This window comes from Peromyscus maniculatus, chromosome 22 (genome assembly GCF_049852395.1).
Source record: "Peromyscus maniculatus bairdii isolate BWxNUB_F1_BW_parent chromosome 22, HU_Pman_BW_mat_3.1, whole genome shotgun sequence".
NCBI classification, from domain to species: domain Eukaryota; kingdom Metazoa; phylum Chordata; class Mammalia; order Rodentia; family Cricetidae; genus Peromyscus; species Peromyscus maniculatus.
This window is the reverse complement of record NC_134873.1, coordinates 19,968,370-19,987,403: the sequence shown is the minus strand read 5'-3', so window position 1 is coordinate 19,987,403 and position 19,034 is coordinate 19,968,370. Positions and strand designations below refer to the sequence as shown.

At 49.7% G+C, this 19,034-nt stretch overlaps 2 protein-coding genes across 13 annotated transcripts in view; one reads left to right on the top strand and one right to left on the bottom strand.

Moving 5' to 3' along the window:
- Positions 1–605: 605 nt before the first annotated feature.
- Fam228a (family with sequence similarity 228 member A) lies at positions 606–17,125 on the top strand. 6 transcript variants are annotated; one of them, XM_042267242.2, is made up of 8 exons: positions 620–1,134; positions 1,723–1,814; positions 3,051–3,119; positions 4,635–4,823; positions 6,398–6,485; positions 6,602–6,761; positions 11,194–11,329; positions 14,828–17,125. In XM_042267242.2, the coding sequence occupies exons 2-8, from the start codon at positions 1,794–1,796 to the stop codon at positions 14,990–14,992; spliced, it is 828 nt and encodes a 275-aa protein (XP_042123176.1). In that variant the 5' UTR covers positions 620–1,134; positions 1,723–1,793; the 3' UTR covers positions 14,993–17,125. The 6 variants fall into 6 exon arrangements, with proteins under 6 accessions (XP_076415487.1, XP_042123176.1, XP_076415485.1 ...); XM_076559370.1 differs by having other exon boundaries at positions 1,723–1,826; XM_076559371.1 differs by having other exon boundaries at positions 1,697–1,814.
- Itsn2 (intersectin 2) overlaps positions 16,856–19,034 on the bottom strand; it is a 137,259-nt gene continuing 135,080 nt past the window's right edge. For all 7 annotated transcript variants that reach the window (XM_076559359.1, XM_076559360.1, XM_076559363.1 and 4 more), the window contains 3 exons: positions 18,796–18,879; positions 18,177–18,350; positions 16,856–17,755 (listed from right to left, as the gene is read on the bottom strand). In XM_076559359.1, the coding sequence (XP_076415474.1) occupies positions 17,598–17,755; positions 18,177–18,350; positions 18,796–18,879 (416 nt within the window). In that variant the 3' untranslated portion in view covers positions 16,856–17,597. The remainder of the gene's footprint in view (positions 17,756–18,176; positions 18,351–18,795; positions 18,880–19,034) is intronic.

Sequence of the window (19,034 nt, the reverse complement as noted above, 5' to 3'; positions counted from 1 at the left end):
ACAGTGAAAACTCCAGGTCTGTCTTCATCTGTGCCATACCTCCTTTTCAACCAAACACAGCTGCAGAAGCGGTTCTTAGACGTTTCCAAAAGTTGCCCTTCCAGATGGTAGAGAGTGGACTCCTTTTCTTTCGCTGCCCTTGGATGGGATCACAAGTCCTCAGAAAAAGCCTCAACCAGGTTGTGGTGCATGCCTGTAATCCTTCCCTCCAGAGGCTGATGCAGGAGGATCCCACGTTCCGGGCCAGACCGGGGACATAGAGAGTTTTCCGAGGCAATAGGAAAGGGTTCAGATACTGTTATAGTGCATATTTTCGCAGTATTTAATATTTGTCGGGTGTTTACAACTTGCTATCATGACTCACATTAAATACTACATTTGTATTTATAATTTTTTTTTCCCCGTATAAAACTGCTAGCATTATAAACTTCAACTAGGGACCCTGGCATCCCCGCACACCCAGAGATGCCTCTGAAAGGCAAGGGGAGAGGCTAGATTTAAAGACAGTGGTCTCTAGTTTTCTATGGCTGTGAACAAGCCATTCTTCTCCAGGGACGTTGGTGTCGCAGGCCGGCCAGACCTCGTGGCCTTGCTCCGCGCATGCGCTTCCCCTGGGGTCGAGACACCACCCGCCGGACCTGACTCAGGCAGGGCGCGGGCTGCAAAGCTGCCCACCCCTGGGGCAGCCTGGGGGGCCTGCGGGCCTGAGGGGACCAGCGACCAGCACAGGAACTTCGGTCTGAGGCCTCTCTTCTCCACTCAAGGTGCCATCAGCCCAGGAGCACCGGTCCAAGAGGAAGGCTGCAGCCTGAGACGGCCGCCCTCCCCGCCGAGGACCATCACCCTCAGCCTGGGCTATGCAGCCAGTGCTGACGCCTGTTTCTAGGTACCCAGGACAGCGCGGGGAGGGGCATGGTTCTCTAGGACACAAGAAAGAGCCCTGGCATCTAAACCGAGTTCCAGGTCCCCAGGGCCCTGCTTTTTCCACATCGATACACTAAGTAGGAACTCAGTTTTCCTTGCTCGGGGATTCTGTGATTTATGGCGGCCGTAAAAACTTCCAACTCGGATGGACATTTCAGTGTGGAGAGACTCAAGGAATGGCCGGAGCCGGAGTCTGTGTCTTTAATGGAGGTAACAGCATGGCTTCCTTTTTTCCCTTCCTTTTCCTTCCTTTCCTCTTTTCTTCCTTCTTCCTCCTTCCTTCCTTCTTCCGTCCTCCTTCCTTCTTCCTTCTTTCTTCCTCCTTCCTTTTCTCTTTCCTTCCTTCCCTCCTTTCTTCCTCTTTCCTTCTTTCTTCCTCCTTCCTTTCCTCTTTCCTTCCTTCTTCCTTCCCTCTTTCCTTCCTCCTTCCTTCCTAACTTCCTTCCTCCTTCCTTCTTCCCTTCTTTCCTCCTTCCTCCTTCTTTTTTCCTCCCTCCTTCCTTCCTAACTTCCTAACTTCCTTCCTTCCTCCCTCCTCCCTTCCTTCTTTCCTCCCTTGCTTCCTTTTTCATAAGAAGCAAGATAATTTGGGGCCGAGTGATAGTTCCTGTTGTGGATTCACTGTCGAGATTGGCTGGCGCCACCTGAGGGAGCATACTTAATGACGTACAGAGTACTTAAAAGTTTTATTTTTAAGATGTTATCTTTCAATGACACACAAAATCCCTTGAGTTTATAACCAATTACGTCTCAATCATGCATATATTTCCAGTATCAAAACAGTTCTTCTTGGCTTAGATCAGGTATGCAGGAGGATTCTGTGAGTGGGAGTGCCTGGGTTCAAATTTGGCCAAAAGCCATGGTGAAGAATGGCACCAGCTGACTGCCAGGTAGGTAACCGGGTAGGTAATGGGCCAGGCCAGAGCTTGCCCTTCCTTCCATGTCTGGGAATGATTTGTTCATACAGCTGCAGTTTTATTGGATTCTGTGGTTTGCGTCATTATAAAGAAAGCTGTTTATAATGAATTTATCTCGCACCTTTGTCATAGGGGCAATAAGAGTTGTGAATTGTGAGTTTACTATTTTTTTTTTTTTGTTTTTTGAGACAGGGTTTCTCTGTGTAGCTTTGTGCCTTTCCTGGATCTCAGGACCAGGCTGGCCTCGAACTCACAGAGATCTGCCTGCCTCTGCCTCCCGAGTGCTGGCATTAAAGGCGTGCGCCACCACCGCCCGGCGGCAATTTACTGTTTTTGTGTTTGTGAACAGAAGATTTCAGAGGAGCTGCTATGAATCATTAACATTTCTATATTTTCTGAAAAAAATTGTTTTTTGGGATGGGGTCTCATGTAACCCAGGCTGGCCCTAAGGCACCACCTCACCTACTTCCTGCCACATTGGGGGCTTGAACCGAGGACTTAGAGGGCTTCGTGTCTGCCAGGCAAGCCCTCCTCCAACTGAACCCCATCCCCGACCCTTGAGGTTTTGATGTATGAAGAGACCTAGCAAAAGGCAAAAATCTTCAAGGGGCTCCTAAAATACAGTTATAGGAATGTCTAAAAAGAGAGTTCGTTTGATATAAAAATGATTAGTAAGCTTCTTGGAACTTTATTTTTTACTTGATTTTTTAACTATGTGCCAGATGTGGGTGTGTGTACTTTAGTGCAGGTGCCCAGAGAGGCTAGCGGCCTTGGATCCTGTGGAGGTCGAGTGGCAGACAGCTGTGAACCGAGCTGCAGGACGTAGGTGCTGCCAAATCACACCTGGTCCTCGCAAGAGCAGAATGTGCTCGTAACTGCTGAACCACCTCTCCAGCCTCAGCTTCCCGAAACTCTAACAAGGATACGATTTCATGATGTAATGTCAGGGATGGGTTTCAGAACAGTCGAGGTGGGTGATGGAAGACTGAGGAGGGGTTTATCTGAAATGAGATTGCGTTGCTACTTGTTAAAACTGGGTTATGGGTTCGTGGAGAATAGCATTTCAAAGTTCCCGTCGTAAAGAGTTAAACCGCGTCGTGAGGTACAGGCTGTTAGATCTGCACTAGCGATGCGGGAACATTACCCCGGGACTGGCCGTTCCGATCGCCCCTTCAGAATGTTTGACCCGCCATTCGATTTCGTTTTCAGATGTTAGCTAGAGAAGACATCGATGAAGCTGTGTATGCAATATTATTCAGAGAAAACTACATTGTGAAGGTAAGTGGCTGCACACTGCGTTCTGGAGGAGCGAGGGCTGATGTCATGCTCTGCCGCCGCGAAGGCGGAAAGGCTTAGGAGAGAACAAGGATGTGTGGTGGCGCACACTCAGGGGCCTCTGTCCACGGTGACGTCCCTCCATCACTTGGAGGCGCTGCTCCAGCAGAGCACAGTGGCCGGCACTAGCCAGGGCTGATCGCCTCTGGGCGTTTAGGGAGCAAAATGAGGACAAGTGAAAGGGTTTGTTATTTTCAGTATTTTCTTCAAAGGCGTGCTCTGGACGACCGAACTTCCTTCCGCCAGCCCTGCTTCTGGAGTTTCCACCACTCCGTGGCCCCATCAGCAGGAGACACTAACCCATGAGTCCGAGGGGACAGCTTACGTTCAGGGTGTGATAGTCTGCCAGAGAGACTCATTTGCAGGCAGAAGGAGGTGCCTCTGACGTACACCTTTGAGCTGCGTAGACCTGAGATGGCCGCTCCTTACAGGATTCCTAAAAGTTCCCACAGCTTGTACAGATCTGCCCTTAAGAGTCTGAGAGATTTTTTTTTTTTTTTAAAAACTGCTCCGCCTCTTTGACTTATACTAAATGGAAATTCTTTTCCAACAAAACTTGCCTCTTTTTCCTATTTTTCCATACTGTATTGGGCTATATAAAAATCACCAGAAATTGCCGGGTGGCGGCGGCAGCACATGCCTTTAATCCCAGCACTCAGGAGGCAGAGCCAGGCGGATCTCTGTGAGTTCAAGGCCAGCCTGGGCTACCAAGTGAGTTCCAGGAAAGGCGCAAAGCTACGCAGAGAAACCCTGTCTCAAAAAACAAAAACAAAAACAAAAACAAAAAATCACCAGAAATTAATTAGTATATAAAGGTAATGACCAATTAAGTTACTAATAATCACTATGGGGTTAACCTGCTTTAAAGGAGTTAATTTCCATCTGAAAGCTAGTAGTATAAGAATACTTTGACATTTTTATTGTGATTTGAATTTACAAAGTAAATAGACATTCATTCTTTCTCTCTCAAAATAGTTTATTGAGTACACCGTAAGAGATCACTGGGCTAGGCAGTAACTAAATGCCTTGCCCATATTCTCATGTAAGCATCAAAAGCTGGGGTTAGCCTCCTTTCATAGCTCAGAGAGCAGCGTCAAAGCAAGCTTAGTGTCTTTGCTCTTCCAATGCGGCCAGAGACTGTGGTGGAGAAGCCTAGAGACAGAACGCGTGGATTTGAAAACGAAATAAGACTTTGGAGCGTTAGGAAAGGCTTAATTGGCTTCTTGAGTTGGGTCACAGTTTAATCCGAAGGGGCGGTGTGATTTGGAATTTTTCTTGTTTTCTTCCCGCCCCGTGTTCTCACGGTCTCTCTCTGAAGTTTATTCTTCGCCCGTTATTTAGTGTGAGGAGTGGGCAAGCATGCGTGGGAAGACTTAGGAATGGGTGTGTTCTCCTCACTAATAGAACGATAATGAGTGAAAAAGGTTGTGATTTGTCTTGTTTGTATTACTTTGTCAGAGACTGGATACTTATTTCCAGCATGAGGCTGATTTCAAGGAAAGAAGAAGAGAGATGTTACACAAACGATGGGTTGAGAATGTAGCAAAGCCTCTTCAACAGCGGGTTATAGAGAAAGTCATTTCATATAGAAGACCTGGGAAAAGTGAAGTGAAATTTGAATACTGTGCAAAGCACACAGATAAACCGGTACTGAGTTTGATCATTTCTTTTACTTAGCTCGGATGTCATTGTTTTCCTCCGGTTGTTTTCTTCTGCTGTCCTGATGTGTCCGGGTCATCCCATCATGCTCATGTCCGCCTGCTGCTGCTCACAGCTCCGGGTGTTGGGTGTGGTGTGCATTGAGGTAGAAGGAGGGAGGGGAGGTGCCGGGCACTCTTTGTACCCCCCACTTTGATCAGGAAGTGGAGTCGCCAGCATCCCCTAGGCGACCTTTCAGCTCTCTTTACCGGGACTGCCTCCAATTGCAAGTCCTAGTTCTGAGCAGGGCTGGGAAGGAGAATGTGAGACGTTCTGGTCTCTGCGGTAGGCGGTGGGCCCGGGAGAAGGGGACTGTTATGGCGGTGGAGCCTGGAGCCATTAAGTTTAGGGACAGACGGTTCTCTTTGTTGTGTCTTTACAAACAACATTTCAGTGTCTTATTTTGAGGATGTTTTTCACTTGGAGGTCAAGAGCCTCTTCGGGAATTTATGTCCTCATTATTTACAGCAGCACCAGATTTAAGCCTCCTGGAGTTACATTGCCCCTATGGGAACTTTGCTGTTTGGTTTGCTGGGTCTCTCCACCCCAAGTACTTACTAGAGATACAGAAGAGTTTAGGTAGAACATTAGAAACACTGGGTACTTGCCGGGCGGTGGTGGCGCACGCCTTTAATCCCAGCACTTGGGAGACAGGGCCAGGCGGATCTCTGTGAGTTCGAGGCCAGCCTGGGCTACCAAGTGAGTCCCAGGAAAGGTGCAAAGCTACACAGAGAAACCCTGTCTCGAAAAACCAAAAAAAAAAAAAAAAAAGAAACACTGGGTACCATCAAGTGTATTTATGAAGAGAATTTCAGAAAGTGTGCATTAAATATGAAATCCTAAATGTCTCAAGAGCAGGAACTTAAGAAGATGTAATCAAAATGTGTTGAAATCCAAGAGTGTGATCTTACAGGATTGTAGAGGTAGAGAACAGCCAAAGAGGCCCTCTTCCTAAGGCTTCTGGTTAGAGAGGAATTTCCTCTTTAATGGCCTCAGTCCCTCCCACACCCCGACACAGGCTTATGATCCTTACTTAACCCGATCCTCTCACCATTTTAAGAGCAGCAGGAGTGTCCCAAGGGGGGACTTTTCCTCCCAGGACTGGTTAGGAATAGTGTCTGTGCTCTTCCAGGCATGAGCTGGTGTCTGTCATAACCACGTTGTCACTTGGGTGGTTTGTCCGTTCTAGACTCAGAAACCCATGAGGACGGACGTGGCCTTGGTGTAGCACGGAATGGCTGAGTAAATATGACTGACTGAGGGAATGGATGGTTTAATGAAGCTTCAAGCAGAAGCTGTCCTTTCCATGTGGCCAAGCTTCCCTCCTTCCCGCCATCAGCATTTACAGTCAGTGAAACATCCCCGTGGGAGGCAGGCTCTCCCTTGGCACGTGGGCTGACCGTACTCGTAGGTCTTGATCTTGGCTTTGGTGGAGTAAGGCCTCACTGCGGTATTTAGGGCCAGATTTGAACAGCTCACTGTAATCTGCAGTGGGGGCCTCAAAGACTCGTTTTCTCCTGCAGACCAAAGCCTCTCCGCCGTGTGAGTGTCTGTTTCGAAGACAGCAAGAGCTCCGAGAAATGAAGGGAACCAGCTACCAACAGAGCACAGGTGCCTGGTGCCCAGAGGCTGTGGGGTAGACACAGCCCAGTGTCCCCTCTCCCGACCCCCAGGAGCGCAGGAGTTGTTCTTAAAGAGCTGGGTTTTGCTCTCCTGTCTTCCTGTAGGGAAACAGAATGACGCACAGAAAGAACACACTAAAGAAACCAGGAAGGCCCCCCACTTCGGCAGATCACCCCAGTTCATGCACGCTTCCCATGGCATCGTTCCCAAAGAGAAGCCGAGAGCCCCTCCCCGGTCTGCTTGGAACAAGCCCAGCACACACAGGTACAGAATGACCAGATTAAGTCAGCTAGCATGAGCTCTAGGGAATCTTCCAGAAAAGAGAAAAAAAAAAAAAAAAGGAGCAAATAGGAGGGAAGGGTGTGGTCATGGTGTGGTTATTGAACTTGGGTGATATATATATATATATGCATTTTTTTGAGACAGTGTTTCTCTGTGTAACAGTCCTAGCTGTCCTGGATCTCACTCTGTAGACCAGGCTGGCCTCAAACTCACAGAAATCCGCCTGCCTCTGCCTCCCAAGAGTCAGTATATTTTTAAGTGTTTATACCAAAGAAGTTTTTGAAAGCTAGTGTGACCTTTCATGTTAACAGAACAAAGTAGGAACAAAGTCATAATCATTTCAATAAATGTAGTATTAAAATGAAAGATCTAGTCACACTCCCCCAAATTAGCTCATAGTATAGAGAGCTAGAAATTAGCTTACTTAATTTGCAGTAGAGTTCTAGAAAACACTAGAAGCTTTTCCTTTGAGTTTATGAATCAGACAAAGAAACTCACTTCAGATTTGTGCCAAAGACCTCAATTAATGAGAAGGGAGAGAAATAAAAGGTAAAAGAAATGGAAAACAAGAAATAAGCCCTTTATTTTTAACAGATAATATGATGCTCTACATAGAAAAACTCAAAGGCTATAAATGATTTTTGTTTTGTTTTGTTTTTTTGAGACAGGGTTTCTCTGTGCAGCCCTGACTACCCTGAAATATAAATAAATATTAAAAATTAAAAACTGTAGTGAGAGGCTCAGGAGCCCCCACCCCTAGCTAAGAGGATATTGACTGTTGATAGCTTTTAGGAGAAGGGGAATACTTTTTTCTTGACATCGTGACCCCGGGGTAGGTTGACCTTTCTTCAGTAGATGGCCCCACCCTCATGAGTATATGGACAGCACACATTAGACTTGGTTATTTAGAAACAAAGAGAACAGCTGGGCGGCGGCGGCGGCGGCGGCGGCGGCGGCGGCGGCGGCGGCGGCGGCGCACGCCTTTAATCCCAGCACTCGGGAGGCAGAGGCAGGCGGATCTCTGTGAGTTCGAGGACAGCCTGGTCTACAGAGCAAGTTCCAGGACAGGCTCCAAAGCTATACAGAGAAACCCTGTCTCAAAACAAAACAAAACAAAACAAAAACAAAAACAAAAACAAAAACAAAAAAAAGAGGACATGAAGTTGGGAGGGGATGAGGGATGAGAGATGGGGAATGAGTTTGGGAGGAGTTAGGGGAGGAATGAGGGATGACTGTGATGGAAGTATACTGTATACATGTATGAAGTTCTCAAAGAATTAATTAAAATATTGAAAAGTAATAAAATTTAGAAAGATTATCAAATTCAAAGTCAATACACAAATCATTTGTATTTGTCTATATCTAGCCAGAAAATGAAATTATGTGTAATAGTAACAAAATAAGAATACCTCTAGCCATCCACAGGACCACAGGACCTTCCTTATACATGATTTCTCATACATGCTACTTATTGGTATTTGGGACCAGAAAATTCTTTGTATTGAGGAACTTTGTTATAGGTTTTTTTCAGCAATATCCCTGCCCTCTATCCATATGGCCTCACTTCCCTGTTGATGAGAATTATTTCCAAATACTACTCTGAGGGCAAAAAGAGTCCTAACTGAGAACTATTTTAAGAGGAATAAAATAACCAAATTAGCCGGGTGGTGGTGGCACATGCCTTTAATCCCAGCACTCGGGAGGTGGAGACAGGTGAATCTTTGTGAGTTGGAGGCCAGCCTGGGCTATGGAGTGAGTTCGGGACAGTCAGGACTTCACAGAGAAACAAACAAGTACCAGATTAGTGGGAAGGTATACCATGTTCATGGATCAGAACACTCAAAACTGTAAACATGAAAAGTTCTCAAACATATTCAGTTCAATCTGAATAAAATTACAGTTATTTGTTTGAAGTGTGTGTGTGTGTGTGTGTGTGTGTGTGTGTTCATGTCTATATAGAAATTGAGCTAATTCTAAATTTTATAGGAAAACTACTCTATTAGGTATCAAATTGATTTAAAAATTGTACCAAATCAATAGATCAAAATAGAGACTCAAGAAATTAAATACATATGGATATTTCATTTGTACCAAAATAAGGCTATAGCGCAGAACACGGGGTATAGTACAGCATTTTCAATAAATGGTACTGGAAAATGAGTTTCATTATGGGGGCATTAAATTGGACTCCATGATCTATACAAAAAGTAGTTCCAGTTAGATTCTAACTTAAATTTGAGAAACAAAACCTTAAAGCCCTATGTATCTCAGGATATCAATCAAGTCCCCAAGTGATGGGAGTCCAGAGGATCAGCCTCTACCCTGATAATGGTCCTTGGCACTTAAAATGTTTACAGAGTTTGAAGATTAAGAACTCTATCCTGGGGGCTGGAGAGATGGCTCAGTGGTTTTAAGATCATTGGCTGCTCTTCCAAAAGACCCGAGTTCAAATCCCAGCACATACATGTGAGCAAAACACCCACACACATAAAAATGAAGAAATCACCAAAATGAGAGAGAGAGAGAGAGAGAGAGAGAGAGAACTATTTCTGTAGCTCTCCCATGACTTTTCAGTCATGAATGTTCCAGGCAGGTTTCCTGGTTCTTTCCTTCCTGGTTGTTATAATAGACGAACTCTGCAAATCTTTTTTTTTTTTGGGGGGGGGTGTTTCGAGACAGGGTTTCTCTGTGTAGCTTTGCGCCTTTCCTGGAACTCACTCTGTAGCCCAGGCTGGCCTCGAACTCACAGAGATCCGCCTGCCTCTGCCTCCCGAGTGTTGGCATTAAAGGCGTGCGGCATTGCTGCCCGGGGGAGTTTCTTTCACTTTTAAGACCTTTTTATTTAAACACTAACAATTACACAACTTCCCAGTAAGAGGCCTTGCCTTGCTTGGCCCTCTTCACCCTCCCTTCCGGCTCCTCAGCCTGTGCTGCCACAGCCCCCCCCTCAGCCTCCCCTTAGTCTGCCACAGCCCCCCCCCAGCCTCCCCTTAGTCTGCCACAGCCCCCCCCCAGCCTCCCCTTAGTCTGCCACAGCCCCCCCCCCCAACCTCCCCTTAGTCTGCCACAGCTCCCCAGCCTCCCTTTAGTCTGCCACAGCCTCCAGCCTCCCCTTAGTCTGCCCCGGCCTCCCTTTAGTCTGGTCTTTCCCAGCCTTTTCCTGACACCTTGAGTGATCTCTTCCCAGTGGAAAGCTCTCCAGTGATTTCCCATAACCCTCTCGGTGGAGTCTGGTTCCTTACAGCCTGGGAGACGCGGCCTGGGCCCTGCCACCAGCCTGGCTAGAAGGCTAGAAAAATCCCCGTTCCTTCAGCAGAGAAATACCGCACTAGCCACAAAAATGTCTGGGTTAACCCGACTGCTTACAACTCCCCGATCTGTAAGCTGTGGTTTTGCTCCCCTGTTGCCTGGTATCCTAACCAGTAGGACACCCCAAAAAGCCGGCCTCCAGTGCTGGGCTAGATGATGAGTCAGCAGCTGAATCCGGGATGAAGGGAGAGAAGGCCTGTTTGCTGTGTACGAATAGGCAGCCATAGTGGCAGCTGTCTGTGGGGACATACATGTCCAGAGGGGGGCCCCCGTCTAATGAAGGGAGGAACTGAAGAGCAATGTGCTAGATTAGCCAGGGGCAGTGGATTGCAAAGAGCAAAATCCTTCTCAAGTGAGGAAGGGGAGAAGTCTGGAGACATTGCCAGCTCCCCTTATATCACGTCATCAGCGGGAAAGCCAGGCTGCTTGAGGGACCCCGACGCCGGTCCTCTCCCCCGAGACTTCGTGCTTCTCCTTGAGGAGAGACGTCTCTGCTCCTGGAGAGGCTGCCTCATGTCTGCCCTTCTCTGCTGTGTGCGTCTCCCTGGCTCCCTGGCCTCCTGGTCCTCCTGTTCCAGTCCCAGGTTGGAGGATTGAGAGACCGCCTGTCTCAGTCACAGCTGCAGGAAGGTCCCGGGACTCACCCGATAGCTGTGGTAGCCCGCTTCCCCGGAGGCACTGGGCTTAGGAGAGGTTTGTTTAGCTCCTGGTTTTGCGGGATGAAGTTTGCTATCAAGTAGTAGCCTCGGGTGCTTTGGGCCTCTGAGAGGGGAGCGATACTACATGGCAGGAGTTAGGACTGCTCAGGAAGCAGGGAGAGACCAGGGTCCCAGAGTCCCCTTCACCTCCAGACCTCTACCTTCACCCTTGAAAGGTCCATGGCACTCCCCAAAACCACCACCCTTGGGGCCCAAAGCCTTCCCGTGTGGACCTTTAGGGGACGTCATCCCAACCCGAGCAGATGGACAGGCACCAGTGATGTCCGGCCAGGCCTTTCTCTTCACGAAATGAATATCGGGTTCATTCAATGACTTTTGAATGGTAGAATTGTTTGTGCTGAGTTGAGATTCCCCCCCCCCACCCCGCGCCCCTCTTTTCTTCTCAGTTTTGAAAAGCCTGTCTGTAAATCAAAGTCATATCTGCCTCAGGAAGAGACCCCCGACCTAAGCCAGCTTGCCTTTGAAAGGCAGTTCCGTTCCTCTAAGCTCAGGCCGGAGAACAAAGAGATTGAGAAGTGTCTGGTAAGCTGCGGTCTGGGGGTGGGGCTGGGTGGATACCCACGGCACCGCACAGCCAGCCCCGGTGCCTGGCAGAGCCCTTCCCCGCAGCAGGGAGATGGTTGGGGGTCCGGTGCTCAGTTCCTGATGGGCGCTGAGCAGAGAAGGGACTCGGAGACACAGTGTCTGTGGGTCCCTGAATACAAGTGCAGACCTGTCTTTACAAGGTGAGGGCCCAGAAGACTGGCCAGAGCCGGTTCACCACCAACTTCGCGCCCCGCCCCCCTTTCCTGAGCCTTCCACCATCTGACATTTTCTACCATTTCCTAGTCACTGAAACCAGATCAAACATGCTGTTCTTTGGTGGGGCACACTTGCAATCCCAGCACTTGGGAGGTGAGGTGGGAGGGTAGAAAATTCTAGGCCAGGGAGGGGCTGGAGAGATGGATCAGCTGTTAGGAGCACTGGCTGCACTTCCCGGGGACCCAGGTTCAATTCCCAGCACCCACACAGGGACTAACAACCTTCCAGTTCCAGGGGATCCGATGCCCTCTTCCGGCCTCCGTGGGTACTGCATGTGTGTGGCGCACAGGCATACATGCAGGCAAAACACTTTTAAACATTAAAAAGAATTTGAGGCCAGCCTGGCCACACAGAAAGACCCTGTCTCAAAATACTACCACCCTCAGCAACAACAACAAAAAATGTTCTTAATTTAGTTACAATAGGAAATTTAAAAATGAAATATAAGAAAAAGAGACGGCAGACACAGTGAGCTTTTACATATTTTAAAGGGAATTCTCCCAGCACAGAATTTTGCATACAGGGCGAAGAATTGCAGGGCTCCTGACCCCTTTGTCCCCTCCCCATTTGAGGCTTAGTCACAGAGCTCAGAGCCCCCCGGGACTGTGGCACATAGCACGTGGGCGCTCCCTTACCTCCACCGAGAGGGTCTCTCCCAAGGGGTCTCTCCAGCTTGAAAACTCAGAAGTTGTTGTATTAACTGTCTTCATTCCTGAGAATTTCACACACGTATACAGTGAAACATCGTATCTACCTCGTTTCTCCCAACTTCCCCCAAACGACTCTCAACACAGCCCCTTCCCAAATTCATGTCCTGTCGGCAAGGTCCCCTCTTCCTCCTCCTTCTGGATAACCCACTAAGTACAATTAGTGCTGCCCACGTGCGGACGGTTGGGAACCTCCCACTGGTGACACATTAAATGGAGAAAAAGAGCCTCCCTCAGCACTTCTAAACTGCCAATAGCTCCTCGGTGGGTCTGGGGACCCTCCCCTCCCCATCTATGCCAGAATTCTGGCTGGATTGACTAAGTACCACAGCTGCTGTGAGCTCATGAGGGCATCAGCCGTGCCAAGTTCACAGCACTCCCCCCGTTATCAGTCAGACACACAGACACAGACACACAGACACAGACACACAGACACAGACACACAGACACAGACACACAGACACACACACACACAGACACACACACAGACACACAGACACACACACACAGACACAGACACAGACACACAGACACACACAGACACACAGACACACACACACAGACACACACACACAGACACACACACACAGACACACAGACACAGACACACACACAGACACACACACACAGACACACACAGACACACACACACAGACACACACACACAGACACACAGACACACACACACAGACACACACACACAGACACACACACACAGACACACACACACAGACACACACACACAGACACACACACACAGACACACACACACACACACAGACACATACACACACACACACACACACTATATATATACTCACTATGTAGTTCTGGCTCTCCTGGAACTCACTCTGTAGATCAGGCTGGCCTCGAAGTCACGGAGATCTGCCTGGCTCTGCCTCCTGAGGCTGCACCATTATGTCCAACTCATATATTCTTTCTCCCCGCTCTTCCTCCGCGTCCCCTGAGCCTTGGTGGCAGTGGAGTTTCAGTCCCAGCACTCAATCGGATGACCCAGTGCCTGCTCAGCTGTGATGTCCTCAGTCTCTTCAGGAGCAAATTCTCCCTCCAGGCGGAGCTAACCTTTTGATATTAAGACAGGACATGGTCACCTACAGAGCTCACACTCAACCACTGTGCTATTGAGTGACCTGTAAAGAGCAGATGTTGACGTTAGTTTATAATTATTTTTGTGCTGGGCCCACATTAGTTTATAATCTCTGCGCTGGGCCTGGTTCCCTGTGGTCCTCAAGCCACGGGTGGGATGGACACGTCTGCTGGGATGGAAGCTTGCTTCCACACGTCCTCCTGTCTGTCTGTCTCTTCTCTCTTCACTCGCCCCTCTCTACTTTGCTGTACAGAAGCTTTTTAGTTTGATAAAGTCACTTGTGTTAGGTCCGAATGTGGATTCTACAGTCGAGGTAGGGGAGGTCCCCTGCTGTTACCATAAGATTGAAAAACTGGGAAGAGTGTTTTCAAGGCAATAGTTTCTTTTCTGTCCAAGTGGGTGGGTCAGTGGGTGGGTTAGCAGGTCAGCAGACTGTCCCCCTTCAGGACCTTGGGGTCTTTGTTATCTTTTAGCACCTGGCTTCCAAGGAACTCATTCCTGCTAACATTTTACATTAATTATTTTTATTATTAAGAAATTTTCTATTCACTTTACATACCAATCACAGATCTCTCCCCTCAAACCCACCCCCCATCCCCACATTTTCCACTAACTTTTTTTTGAGGGGGGCGGCTTTTCAAGACAGAGTCTCTCTGTGTAGCCCTGGCTGTCCTGGAACTCGCTCTGTAGACCAGGCTGGCCTCACACTCACAGAGATCCGCCTGCCTCTGCCTCCCAAGTGCTGGGATTAAAGGTGTGCGCCACCACTGCTCAGCTGAAAAAAAAAATAGATTTTTTTTTCTCAGATTGGAGGTGCATCTCAATGCTTGCACAAAATCTTGGGCTTAACCCCCATCATTGAAAAGTACACACAGGTTGACAGACACCACTAACACACTGGTACGCGGAGGACACGGACCTCGGTGACAGAATCAGAAGTGACTGGGGTCCGAGTCTCCACACGGTTCACGTCTTACCCGCTTGGTGTGCTTCTGCAGTTCATGTTGTGGAAGCGCTTGAGTGATGTGAGACATGCTCGCCGAGCGAAGTCCAAACGGACCGGGTCTCAAGAAGCACAGAACAGAAACTCCAGTGTGCCCGCCGTCCTGACCTGCTAACCTTGTCTGTGTGGGAACGGACTAAAGGCGGCAGCGTCCCGTTTTCGAGCCTAGGGCCCAGTCACATGGCTGTCCCCAACTGCAGGATGCAAATGTGCTGAGGAAAGCAGCCCCCTGGAGGGGCTGATGGTGGAGGGGAGTGCTCTGGGGACAGCCAATCCCCGCAGCCGCCATCGGAGAAGGGAGGCAAACGGACTGCCGGGGGCCTGTCGGAAAGGCTAGAGGGCTCGGCTGTGGGTCAGGCCTGTGGGGGGGTCCTTAGACAGCCCTTTTCTCCTGTGAACAGGTTTCAGGGACCCAACCCCCGAGACCCCGCTCCTGGGCGGCCGCAGACAGCCGCCACCGGCAGGTGCCGCCGGCCTTGGGAAGACGAGTGATGACCGCTGAGCTCCTGGGCAAGCATCTGGCCTCCCTGCAGGGGGCAGCCAGGTCAGGCCTGCAGTGGTCCTAGAGCTGCCGGCCCTCCCACTGCACGCACACGCACACACACACACACACACACACACACACACACACACACACACACCACCCAGAACGCAGCCAGGTCAGGCCTGCAGTGGTCCTAGAGCTGCCGGCCCTCCCACTGCACACACACGCACACACACACACACACACACACACACACACACACACACACACACACCACCCAGAACGCAGCTTTTCTCTAGGAAGGAAGCAGGTGCAAGAACTATCTGAGTAACAGCAGTCAGTGTTTCAAGCTCCGGCTGTGAACTAGGAAGTGTGTGTGTGTGTGTGTGTGTGTGTGTGTGTGTGTGTGTGTGTGTGTATGTTGGTTCCGTTTCCCTGAAACACTAGCTGCCGCAAGACAGCTTTATCATCTCCCTGGCGTACCTGGTGCTGCATGGGCTCTGAGCCTGACCCGGGGCTTCATTCAAGTTCCGTCCTGCTCACACTCCAGGGTGCTCCTTCCTCACACATACTCAGGCAGGGCAGTAGGGGGGTCCAATGAGGATCCAGGATCCCCGGGGGATGCCCTGCCACTGCATGCCACCTCCAGGGGGCGCTGGAGGGGGCTTGATGGGGCCTCCTCACCAAGGGGAGATGTCTAGCTGTTTGAGGGCTACCGCATTCTGGTGGATGGGGGGGGGGTCTCCTCTCGCCCTCCAGAAACTTGGGCTCACATTTCAGTGGGGGAGGACAACTTTACTTCCTCGGGGGCAGTTCTGGGTCACTAGGTAGAAAAGACAACTGGAGTTGCTGCTGGCTGTACCCTCTCTAGTCACCGAAGTCACACGACTCAGATCCCGAGGGCTCCTGTGTCCCAGATCTGACCACGGTGTCCCGACTGTAGAGAGACAGGGACATGATGGTGGCCACGCTTCAGTGAGCATTGAGGTCCCCACAGCCCCCGGGAAAGAGTATGGTTGTTGTGCGGCTTTAATCTTGCCGGATTGCCACGGAGTGTCACGCTCCACACACGGCTGTCAGTGGCAATTCTCCCCGACTTCACCGCCACCTTGCTTCAGCACCAGCGAGACATGCTCCCCAACCACAGGGGAGCTGGCAGCCGGCTTGCTCAGCAGGCTGGGCCTGGTCCTTCAAGGCTTCCTGTAGATAGGCAGGATGCTGGTCGCTTCAGATTTATGTACCAAGTGACAGTACTTCTCTGTTTTAACCGGGGTGTAGGGGTGTGGGGGTGTGGGGGCAGTATCTGGAGGTAGTAAGGGGCAATAAGGGGCAAGTCTTTAAAATTTCAGTACACTGTGTTTTCCAAGTGATTCTTTGTCAACAAAAATGGGGAGAAGGGAAAGAGCCCTGAGCCCCTCCTGGTTACTCCAGCTGCTTGGAAGATCTGGCACCTTAGCTGTTCAAGCGAATCTTTCAGAGGGTGAGGCTCCACTCCGTTATCTTCACTGGAGGATTTTGTGTTCAAAAGCATAGTTAACTATCTGAAAATTTTCATATTTCAGTGCTCAAAAGCCAAATAAGCAGTGTGGCTATGGCTGTGACAGGACAGGGGACAGGAAGTGTCGGGGCCCCTGGAGCTGCAGGGCAGCAGATCTGCAGATAGTCCTGACCTCTGCCCTTCACCCTTCCTTGTAGGTCCCCCCCCACCCCCCCACCCCCGTCGGTTCAAGCATAGTTCCCACACAGTTCACCCACCCACAGTAGTCACCAGTGAAGTCAAGCCCCAGAAAACCCTGACAGACGCTCACAAGGCCCCGGGCAAGCTGGCAGCAGAGTTGAGCAGGTCCCCGGGCCCTGCCCCATCCCATCCTTCAGGCATCATCACAGGCAGCTTCTGAAGGAAACTTAAAAGCCTTTCACACACAGAGTCAAGCTTTGAGAGGAGTTACATTCATAAACTTATACTTTTATTCTCTTTCTGTACATGTTGGCAATGATAAAGCTTAAAGATGCATGTTCTATGAAATATGCAAAACAAGGAATTTACATAAATAATTTATACTTCAGAAAATTAAAGTTGAAAAATATTCCCACATTATTAGAGTTCACAGTATATCTAAAGTACATCAAGCTTCCCTCCTTATATTTCAAACTCTATTGTCTGAGCAGAGAAGGATAAAATATCATCAGAATAAAACGATCAAGTTTCTGGTTACTCAGTGCACAAGTGGATGATGCTGTTTCAGTATCAGGCTGCACAAGCCCCTGGCTGCAGCATTTCACCTCAGCCCTTCACCTCCTGAGTGCTGTGACCCAGCAGAGGTCATGTGGGGGGACCCGCTCCACATCACCGACTCCACAGTGGACACGTTCGCCCAGTGGTAACATCTGGTGCTCTGATGCCTCATTTCCACATAATACTTTTATAGCCCTGAAAATGGAAACCCTGGCATCTAACACAGCTGAGCATGTTCTTCACACTAGTACAAGGCACTGTGCTGTGGCGTTTGTTTATAGGAAGGATCATGTTTGCATAGATTGCTAGCAGTTTAGTGTGCGGTAACATACAGGCCCCGCGTGGGGCTTTGTGATGGACGCAGCCATGCCATGCTCCTCGGCCCCAGGAGAACGTCATCTTGCATTCTTTAGACCCCGCCTCGCGGGCAGCTCCTCTGGTGGGGGGGCCCTCAGAGGAGAGTTTTTTGTTCAAAGAGTTGCAGGTCGAAGCGGACCCAGACTTCCCCGGTGGGGACTTCGTGCAGCAGCAGCCGGCGAGTCGTAGGGCCTTTGCTTTCCTGTTCTGTCCGAATCTTTGCCACGGGGACTTCAGTGCGACCCAGGAAGTCTGGGGAGTAAACACCATGTGAGGATCAAATGCTATCTTTGTTCCTTCTAAGAGTTAAAAACTCGCCAAGCAGGAGAATCCGAAACAGGATTTAGAAGACTTTCAGACCCTGCGTGAGTGGCTCATTGCTCACGGACCTTTGGTACTGATGTGGACAAATGCATGTGACAGCTGGGGGAGTCTACTGACGAGACAATGTCCACCACCCAGTGCTCACTAATGCTTCCCTTGTGCATGCACAAGTGTCTGTGTTCAGAGGCCATGCCCTCCCCAAACACCCACCCCCTGCCAAAGCTGCCATGGCCGGTGTCATTTCCTGTGGTGGTCACGGGGTACAAGCACAGCTTCAGACCCTGGGTACAGACTCCAGATCCCAGAACCCTGGGGATGCCGTTAGGCCTCTGTGCCAGGTTACACTTACCATCTGGAGAAAACTGGTCTCTGTCGAACATGGTGAGACAGAGCACGTCCTGGTACAGATCCTTGATGAAGAACTGGCAATTGAAATTCCACTTGGGGTTCAGGGTGTCTTGGAGGGTCCTGGTGGTATAGCTTTGGGAGCCCATGCTGATCTCACAGTACGGGTTACTCTTCCCTGCAGAGACAAGCCAGGGACACATGCAGTGCGGTAAGTGCAGAGGGAGACCAGGGCGGGGTCCGCGGGCTGCTTCACCAGAGACCAGGAAGCGCCACTGCCTGGTGGGACACGTTCACCTGCGAGTCTAGGAGCAGTATGGCCCCACGTTCCCAATGACGCCATAACCCTGGGGAGCAAAGTGCACATTCCAACACAGGACTGCTCCCCAACAGCCGGGAAGGTGCCCTGTGGCGTGCTGTGTATTTTCATGCACTGACTATCAAGATGGGCTGCTGGTTCTTACCGGAAACAGTGAGTAATACTGAACCAACAAATAGTTTATCAGGGTTCTAGAAACACCAGAAACATTGCCTTTAAAAAATTACCCATCATTCCGTATTCAAAAGAGGTACCAGCAAGAAGCAGGGTGTTCCCACATCTGTGGAATAGGAGCAGCACTTACCATTTGGTCTGCAGGCTTTTAATTCTGTGGCTTCAATGACATGTACCATCAGACGCCCAATACCAGAAGTCTTTTGAGAACGGGCTACAAAAGAGGAAACGAGTCGCGTTAATTTCTCCTCGGGGAGTGTAGACAGACCCACAGTGAAGACGCAATGCTGAAGGGCCGCAGTCTGCCCCCACACTCTGTCTCTGAGCCTGGAGACAGCGCCACGTTAAGGCACATTCTACCGGCGGCTG